The 10,341-nt window shown below is 31.2% G+C and overlaps 1 protein-coding gene across 1 annotated transcript; it reads left to right on the plus strand.

The window, feature by feature from the left end:
• Window positions 1-6,058: 6,058 nt before the first annotated feature.
• LOC111407994 (alanine--glyoxylate aminotransferase 2 homolog 3, mitochondrial-like) lies at window positions 6,059-9,945 on the plus strand. Its single transcript, XM_023037732.1, has 9 exons — window positions 6,059-6,486; window positions 7,162-7,392; window positions 7,472-7,642; window positions 7,786-7,929; window positions 8,227-8,406; window positions 8,479-8,704; window positions 9,315-9,428; window positions 9,514-9,600; window positions 9,679-9,945. Exons 1-9 carry the CDS (start codon window positions 6,244-6,246, stop codon window positions 9,720-9,722), a joined length of 1,440 nt encoding a protein of 479 aa, XP_022893500.1. The 5' UTR covers window positions 6,059-6,243; the 3' UTR covers window positions 9,723-9,945.
• The last annotated feature ends 396 nt before the right edge of the window (window positions 9,946-10,341 follow it).

Genomic DNA, 10,341 nt, shown 5'->3' on the forward strand with positions numbered 1-10,341 from the left:
AATGTTAATTAATTGATAATTAATAACACAAATTTCATAAACGACAATAATCATGTAATATTTATTACTTATCAAAAAACGAAAAGTAAAGTATTATTGAAATAATTTAATTGTAGGGGGTTAAAATTGTCCAAAAAACGATTCTCAATTGATGCGACACTTTCATAGATTTTAGATAATTGACGTAATTTCAATTAAATTAAATAATAAAATCCGTAGATCAAATCTTAATAATTTGTTAAACACAATGAACTGTGATTTTGAAATACAAATTACATATGATTGAATTTTAAATCATCCATGATCGTAAGTTATAAAGTTATGGATATCATTATTACGGATAGATCATAAAGCATGGGATTTTTTACTTGTGAAGTAAATAGTTGATCTTACAAGATAAAGTATGTTGACACTTAAATGAATACGTTGATATTTTGTCATAGAACAAAACATTGGAGACCTGATGGAGAGATTCCACGTGGATAACGATCCAAGTGTCAATGATTAATCTCTAATATTTTTTAGTGGAATAAGTCTTTTGACTTGAAGTCATAATAGTAACTTGTATGACGACAGTCATACTTTGGTAAACTTTTATTTCAAAATTAATGTATGTTTCAAAATCAACATTCAAGCATTTGTTAAAAGTTTGATTCATTTATGTGTCTGTGAAATTACTAAAATGGATATTTGGTTGTTATAAGTTTTTTTTTAATTATTATTATCATTAGAGTGTTATAGAATTTATTTTTACTTTTATAATTGATAAGTAATATTATCAAATATTTTTCTAAGACTATTTATTCATTATAATTATTTTATTAATAAAATTGACATATATTAAATCTTATGTAAAATTACCGAGAAAAACCATAGCCCATATGGTAGGAAAAATATGTAATAAATTTAAATTTTATATTTATGCATCAGGCTTGCAACAATTTGATTTCTCAACTTCGTCATTTTCATATAATAAGAAAAAATATCAAATAAATTTAAATAATTTTTAACGTGAATATGTAATGAAAGATGGTTTAATATTGGATAACTAATAAATTGATTTCCCAATTTCTCCAGTTTCATAAGAAATTTTTTTAAATAAATTTAAATAACGTTTAACGTGAATATGTAATGAAAGATGGTTTATTATTGGATAACAAATAATCTAAAAATTTAAAAAGAATTAGTTTTATTAATTATAGTTAATATTTTAATAATATATAAGTGAAAAAGTTAAAAACAAGAGATAAGAAGCTACCATTTTGCCATTTCTGAAAATTTATTGTAAGATAATACAGATTCATCTATGATTGCCATTTTAAAATGTATCAAACATTTAAAATAATTTCTGATTCTTTAACAATCATAAGTTGGCCATAAAAGCAGTATGAAACACAGCCTAGGTTGATAAGCATAATATGAAATGTGAACTTCTAAACTAGATTATTTATTGTCAATTAAGTAGAAATCTCACTAATGTGATGGTAATTATGTTAATTGTTGAAAAAATCCCAACTTGGATGCATTTGACATGAAGAGATGTAAATTTGAGCTTAATTGAAATTCATTTGAAGTAATTGAGGATCAATCGAATTGTATGTGATCAATTAGAAGTATTAAGAAAGCAATATTCACAAGTTTTGTTAGCCAAATTTGACATTAAAAAGTTCAAGAACTTGATTGTAAACTTTCAAAAACTGCATCAAATCGATTTCCAATGATGGTGTAGCACGAGGACCAAGGTATAGATCGTGAAAGATGAAGGACAAAAATTAGACATAGGAAAGAACTCGAGCATAATAAAAAGAAAAATTCGGGGACCAAGTTGAATGGAGACCAAAGTTTAAGTAGCACTACCACAAGGCATAAACCTATGCAGTTGCAACCATGGCAAATTTCATTCCAGCTAGTACTTTTGCCATGTGAGAGCCCTAGAGGAAGCCATTCAGAGAAAGATGCATTCTTTACAAGTTTTAAAGAAGCTTTTGTTGTAAAACACTTATTCCATACCAATTTCATACATTTTTGCTTGGGTTAAAGATGAAGTAGGAGAATCAAAGAGATTGGTGAAAAGATTCAAGGATTCAAGATTTCTTTCCATCTTTTTTCCACTCTTTAATTTGGATGATGTTGTGCAATTTAATTCGTATTTTTGTAATCAAGTGACACTTGGCTAATCGTATAGATGTTAGGATAATGTTGAACCCTATGTTTTGATATTTTGATATTAATTTTAATATTTTTTAGTTTATTAGATTTTGAATGGCTTTTAGGAGTCTAGTGCCTTTTTAATTGTTTTATCAATAATTAAATTGTTTTGTAAATTTTACCAATATTATTCAAGATAATGAATATGGATTATAGCATGTAGTAGTAATTATTGTAAATTTCGATCGGGAATAGAGATATAATGGTATGATTTGTATGATCTTATTATTGTTTTTGTGATTTAGTGTACATCGGGTCGTATGATGATAGATTTAGTTTTATTGGAGAGAGATTATTCAATAAATGAGAAACATTGATCTTCATAATACGAGTAAGTGTTGTCAAATAAAAGAATTATATTTATTAAAATAAAAGAATATAAAGGATTTGAAATAGTGCTTGCCATTTCTTGAGTATTCATACAAGTTTTTAAAATGGGTTGGAATAGTTAGATTAGTTATAATAAAACTCTACCATCATATTTTCCAATTCAATTAAAGCTACCATTAATTGGAAACTAGTCGAATACTTAGACCTCGTAGGACGATAATCCGAACTCTTGGTCCACTTTATTGTTTGTTTACGATATAATTCTCTCGTGAGATTTTAGTGCAATACATATCTTATAGTATCTTGAAAAGACTTTCTAAATGTAACATGTTATCTAATTGAAAGAGACAATACTTATAAATAAGCTTCATCAAACCCTCTATTTTAATGGGTTTGGCTATCTAACTCACTATTTATTCTTACTTTATATTGAAATGCATTTAATAAGTTATCGTATTTAAATAGACATTGTTGAAATATATTAAAAAAAAAAATTAACACTCGATATTTAAAAATGTTCTCTATTGTAAAGAAAATACTTTTTATAAATTGAGAACCTCTCAAAACCCTAATCCATAATTGAGAAAAATAATTTCTCTGATTTCGTTGTGACTATAGAGATAGTCCCCCGGTAAATGAATCCCTAGTTGGCAACGAGTGAATCCCATAAAGCTAGCAGTGCATTATAAGATGGCCAAGATGTCAAGATAATGTATTCAAACAAGACACGTCTACCAGTGCATTATTAGATGGCCAATAATCAATGTTATTCAGTATTCACATAGTTAGACTAGTGACCTGTTTGGATGACTGGATTCTCGATAGTAATACTTATAATTATGGTTTGATTGTTTGGTGACTGAATCCTCAAATTAAAGCACCTTCATATGTATCCAAACAATGTAGATGGCACACTTGTGCATTATCAATTTGGGAAATTCACGTCAGTTTTTGGAACAATTTGTAGCCACATGCACTTAGATATATTAGTCTTGTCATCTTCCACATTTGAAATTTCCTTTTTCCATTTTTCCTTTATCCTTTTTCTCTGTTTCTTAGAATTTCAAAAAGTTAGTCATATACAGTAAAAAGATCTTGTCATCATAATCGAAATATCATTTAGTGGTTACCACTTACCAAGATAAAGGCTGAAAAAAAGGGTGTTTATTTTCTAAAAGAGATAGAGAGGTTCCAGTAAATATGTTTTCCGATCTGTCCCAACTTATGTGGTGAATATATTTAAATTGCCAAACTCCATTATAGGGGGAGGAGGGCTCGACTTCGTAGACATTGTAAAGTTTAATTAGGCTCGAGTTGCCAAGCATGATCTTGAAATACACTACTATAAGTTTTTTCACCTTATAATTTAAGAATCCAAAATTAATCGATCTCACTGACACAATAAATATTTGTTCCTTTAAAGGTCTCCAATAAACAATTTTTTAAAATAGAATTTTATCCATGTAAAGAAAAGGTGGATGTCCTAAATATACACAAGTAATTAGTACAAAATAGCGTAGAACACTCGTAGACACTCGAAATTATTATTTTTTGTTATATTTAGGTTGATCTAAATGCAAAAATAAACGACAACAAATTAAAATTTATTTACAATGAATTTGATATATCATTTTCTTGAAATTCCTGAATTCTATTGTAGCTGCGTCCATTTTTCACATACCAAGATAATTATGAAATTTGCATGAGAATATTCCAACAAGGCAAACATAGATGGAAAGTGTGTCATCCCATTAAAGATTATGAATTGGAAGCCATTTTGTCCTTTAAACATATTGTCAATGTCATTCGTAGTTTTCATTATCTCAAACATCATTACGATAATCCCAAAAGTTTTAATAAAATATTAGTTAGGATCATTATTGCAAATGTGACAACAAACCATAGCCACAGATTTATATAAATTTATGTGCTATTTCTTTTGTCGTTGTTGTTCTACCTTATACATAGGACAAACACTTGGTTTAAAGTTTTAAAAAGAAAATTCGAGGTTAAACACATATTGGAAGTGGTTCAAAAACTTGTCCAAATTCATTGGAAGCGATTATTTGGGTCTTCATCCTCATTAGAATTCGATTGGTTCTAAATAAATAAGATACTTTTGCTAAAATTGAATAAGATAGTTTCGAAAGAAAAATTGATAAATATTTTTGTTTAATTTAACATACCAGTTATCTTAATATCTTTCTAGATTTAGATGACTGTGAACACATTTTGTTTTAGAAATGAAGATGATAATTGTTTTTATAAGTTGGGAAACATTTTAATTTTCTTTTGAAAGATTATTATAAGAGATTAGAAATCTGACAACCTACTATACTTTACACATGTTTGGGCATACTTATAAGTATCAAGGTCCATTACTTTTTAAGACTTCAGATAAATTGACTATGGGTCTCTCTCACAAACACAGTAACAATGATTCCCATTTTATTTGTTTAAAAATAGGTTTAAAGCATAACCAAACCTTTTTTTTTTTCATTTTTTTTTCTTTTCTTTTATTTTTGGGTGGGAGGTAGTGGATTTGTGCGATGGAACAGATTGTTTTAGTTTGTTTATATTTAAATTTTATAGTGGAATTGATCAGCTAATTACATTTAGTTTTTGACAAAATAATTATTCAAAAAATTCAACAACAATAAACCAAGCCAGATCAATAAATTTAATATGTTTGAATGAACTTTTTCTAAGAAATGCTATCCATTATTAATATTCAGTAAAGTTATGTTATCGATTAAGTGACAATGGATTCAATGATTCATTAAACTTTAATGGAATTACGATGCACATTAATGCACCATACAATGAAGTACAGATTAACTGTCACTTGATCGACGACGCATCTCTACTAATAATAGTAACATTACTCTTTCTTCTTCGTTTCGTGCAATTCACAAAAGAAAGGTAGATTTAAACAAAAAAAACAAAAACAAAACAAAACAATTCATTAAGAGCTTGATTAATTCCATGATATTGGTTGCAATCCACCTTTTGCAATCTTAACAAATTAAATCATATTAAGTTTGGTATACCTCTATTGAATCTGCATCATTCCATAAACACAATATTAATTACTTCATACAAAATATACACAGACTACCTAAATTAGTGTCCTCTTATTTAATCTTCCACTCATATCACATGATGCACCAATTGTAATTAAATTCATAAATAGTCTCTTAAAATTTTAATTTAGCCCTTATTTGATCCCCATGTTAGGAGAAAGAATGAATTCTTGAATAGTTTATTGATCGAAAATGTGTGGTTAAAAAATAAAGAAAAATTTTAAATTTACGTGTAATATTATTTTATTAAAGAATGTGTTATTGAAATAATGTCAAAATATTGTTCAAAATGCATTTTTTCAAAAGATCAAGGCTCAAACAACTTTTTAATATCAAAACCAAATTTTAAACAAATGCACCCAACCCAAACGAATGTCTATATATACACATGTATCTCTGGGGGCGGGGCGATCGGATACTCAAAGTTGGAGTTGAACCTTTTTATTATTATTTTTTCTTTTATATATACACACGTACAACACAGGCTTTCTGCCTTGGAAATCAACTTGCAGAGCCTCTCCCTGTCATTCTCCTGCAATTTCTTTACAAAATTCATAATTTTCTAGAAATACTTGCAGTGATTCGATAACGTACAAGGCCATAAAATAATTTTTATATAAAGATGCAGAGGATTGCAGCGAGACAAAAATCATGGGAGTTCCGACAATTCCTAGGTTTGCGGCGTTTGTATTCGCCGGCCCAGAATACAAGTGCATGTCTCTCAGGAAATGACGCTGGCATTATTCCTGCCATGCCAGCGTTTGATTATACTCCACCGCCGTACACGGGTCCCGACGCCGAAGAGATCATGAGAAAGAGGAGAGAGTTTCTCAGCCCGTCAATGTTTTGCTTCTACAAGAAACCTGTGAGTCCGTGGTTTCGATTCAATTTGTTTACTTTAATTTAGTTTTTCCTTTGATGTTAATAAGGAGTAAAGATCAAATATGATGCTCCATTTAAGCTGATTTTATTACTTTTAATTTATTTCGTGGAAAAATGAAACACCTTGAATGAAGCGGTAGTCAAGTTATATGTGTATTGTTCCATTTTCGCCTTTTCTGATGTTAAAGGCTTAGTTATAAATTCAAAGGATATGATTTTTTTTGTATATGAAAGTGATGCTAATGATAGATGTATCCATTAATCATTTTCAGTTTTATGAATCAAGTTCCAAAAACGATTGAACACTCATAAGATAAGAATTGATCTCTCATGGTATGTTCAGCATGCTGCACTAGACAAGATTTTAACTTCTTTTCATTTTTGAATCATGTGCAACACTCCAATATACCAATCATGTCTTTAGAGGAGTGAAATAATGTTTTTAATTATGATTTGGTATTACTAGTACATTCGGTAGTGATTATGAGAGTGGCCCTGCAGAATGTTTGAATAATAAGTGTGCAGTATTTTGGTGAGTTTAAGTATTTGATTTCATTGTTACTTAACTAATTTCTTGGATTGCTATATGGTCATAATACTTTTATTGGATCGTTTGAGTTCTATGATGTCTAATTGATTGGTAATGTATTTCGTGTAGGTGAATGTAGTCCATGGCAAGATGCAGTACTTGTTTGATGACAATGGCCGCAGATACCTCGATGCTTTTGGTGGTATTGCCACAGTGAATTGTGGGCATTGTCATCCTGATGTGGTTAGGGCCATCGTTGATCAAACAAAGAGCTTACAACACTCCACCATTCTATACCTTAATCACGCAATTGCTGATTTTGCCGAGGCACTGGCCTCGAAGTTACCTGGTGATCTAAAGGTCATTTGCCTTTTACCAACGGATAAGCTACAAATTTGATTAGGCATTTTACCAACAGAAAATTTGTATTAATGTGTAGGTTGTATTCTTTACAAATTCTGGGACAGAGGCAAACGAATTAGCTATGATGATGGCGAGGTTGTACACCGGTTGTCATGATATTATCTCGCTGAGGAATGCATACCATGGAAATGCTGCTGGGACTATGGCTGCGACTGCACAATGCAATTGGAAGTTTAATGTTGTGCAGGTATGAATGCGTTTCAAAGTCATTATTATTTTGAACATGTTTAGAAGGGTAAAAGGGATAATCTAATGTTCTTAATATATCTGTAAAACGAATGTGAGTTCTTGTAGATAGCTGATAGTAGTACTAATTGGTTTCATAAACAGAGCGGAGTTCATCATGCTCTGAACCCAGACCCGTATAGAGGTCTCTTCGGTGCTGATGGTGAAAAATATGCGCATGACATTCAAGATCTAATTCATTTTGGAACTTCGGGCCATGTTGCTGCTTTTATTTCTGAAGCTATACAGGTAACGAACAATTTATATTATCATCTCCATTTCCTCCTTGAAATCTCTCTAATCTACACAAAATTCTCCGAGTTATTTTTATTTTTTAATCAAACCACCAATGGGATGGATTTTTCATTAATATAGAAATATAAGACAAAGGACAATCGTAAGAGGGGAACGTATAACATGATGACAATCAGATCCTACACTGAATTTCGTGCACCCATCATCATACATTGGCTCCTTGTAACTTTAATCATTGTCCTTATGAAAGTATGCGAGGATTTTCTCATTAACTATTTCTTTATGCAACAGGGTGTTGGTGGAATTGTTGAGTTAGCTCCGGGCTATTTGCCTGCTGTATATAACAGCATCAGAGAAGCAGGAGGTCTTTGTATTGCAGACGAGGTTCAGTCTGGATTTGCTCGCGTCGGGAGCCATTTCTGGGGATTTGAAGCCCATGGTGTTATTCCCGATATAGTCACAATGGCAAAGGTAAGTAGAGGAGCAATGCATTGGTTTAATTCTTTTAGAGAAAAATTGACCAGTACATTTTTAGAAATGCAGGGGATAGGAAATGGAATTCCCCTCGGTGCAGTAGTGACTACTCCTGAGGTAGCTGAGGTATTGACTCGTCGATGTTACTTCAATACCTTTGGGGGGAACCCCGTATGTACAGCTGCAGGACATGCTGTTCTCAAAGTGATCGAGAAGGAAAATCTACAGGAGAATGCCCATATCGTAGGTTCCTACCTGAAAAAGCGCCTCAGTGACCTCAAATCCAAACATGAAAGTAAACTACATTTCTTTAACGCGATTATGCTGTATTTATATTTCATTCATATTTGGTAAGATAGATTAGACATTACTGCAAAATATTATTGAGTAATAAACATTCTCTTCATATGTTTTTATCTAATGTAGAATTTCTTCTTTTGACGTAATGGCACAGGCAATGCAGTTAGGTAAACTTTGTCTTTGACAGTTCCCCTCTCCCCTTGCCATCGAAACATTAAAAAATGGAGACAATAGAATAATTGTTGTTTATACCTGATTAACCTATCTATTAATCATTTTCCTGACTTCTATTGTTGGATCTGTGGAACCTAATTTACTGTACACTTTTTTCTCGCGACTTTTTATTTTCTTTCTATAAAGGCTATTATAGCGTGCTTCTTTCTTTGTGCCATAGAAGAGAGAAAACAGAGAGATGTGAATCCAAAACAGATTGTAATCGTTTTCAATATAATAAAATTATGCAAGCAGCAACAGGTGCACATAGCTCGCACGTTGAGAATGAACCACCTTAAATCGCATGTTCATCTTGTTTTTGTTTTTCGTATCATTTTATTATTGCTCCGATTATGGGTTTAATCCATAACATTGTATATCTGCATATGTAGTCATTGGTGATGTGAGGGGAAGAGGATTGATGCTTGGGGTCGAACTAGTCACTGACCGCCAATTGAAAACTCCAGCAAAGGTTGAAATTCTGCAGGTGATGGACCAAATGAAAGGTACTTGTATTTGCATTTCACTTTGATCTCAGCATTAATCTTATTTTCGAGCTACATTTTGATCAGTTTATATTTAAATGTCAAGATATGGGAGTACTGGTCGGAAAAGGTGGTTTCTACGGAAATGTTTTCAGAATTACACCTCCTCTCTGCTTCACTAAGGAGGATGCTGGTAGGTTTTTAATATAATTTATGCTACTAAATTGCCACTCATTTTGCGACATTCAATTTTCCAATTTCTTTAATGCAGACTTTCTAGTGGATGTGATGGACTATGCAATGACGAAGTTATGAAGTTGCCATCAGAGTCACGGTGGAGCAACTTTCTCATTGCGCATTTGAAGAAAAAAAATATTGTATGATGTAAATTGTAATATTTATATCATTATTCATCAAATGTATTATTAAAGCTTTTGTCTATGTATCTTAGTTGACGAAGAATACTTGATGGGAAAATATAAGACTCTTTTATTTGTTCCGATGTACTAATGAATGAATATATGCATTTTCTCTAGCTTGTAAGGTGAATCACATTTTATTATTGGTGCAAATTGATTGGTCTAAAAAATGCGAAATGGATTGTGCTAGTTATAGAGTAATATGAACCATTGTGGTCAATTATCTATATTATTGTTGTCACTTTCTAGTTGACCATAGTACAATATTTGAATTTTGAATTCAAATGGATTGGCTCTATAATTATAAGATATCTTCATTTCTCTCATTTTTGGACTTGGCATAATACAGAGAGAAAGTATAGAGAGGTAACCAAGTGGGAGCTTTCCATATTTCCGGTGAAATTCTTGGTGGCTTTCGGCGGATCTTTTCTTTGTATATCTATTGCCATTCTCGTGGACGACGGTGTATGATCCGGTATGGCACAAATCTGAGCTAAACATTATAGAAGACTCCA

This window comes from Olea europaea, chromosome 13, assembly GCF_002742605.1.
Source record: "Olea europaea var. sylvestris chromosome 13, O_europaea_v1, whole genome shotgun sequence".
In the NCBI taxonomy this organism is placed as follows: Eukaryota; Viridiplantae; Streptophyta; class Magnoliopsida; order Lamiales; family Oleaceae; genus Olea; species Olea europaea.

Coding starts and splice junctions, on each gene's coding strand:
- LOC111407994 (XM_023037732.1), top strand. CDS start 6,244: ATGCAGAGGATTGCAGCGAGACAAAAATCATGGGAGTTCCGACAATTC. Junction 7,393..7,471: donor AGTTACCTGGTGATCTAAAG/GTCATTTGCCTT, acceptor ATTAATGTGTAG/GTTGTATTCTTTACAAATTC. Junction 7,643..7,785: donor GGAAGTTTAATGTTGTGCAG/GTATGAATGCGT, acceptor TTTCATAAACAG/AGCGGAGTTCATCATGCTCT.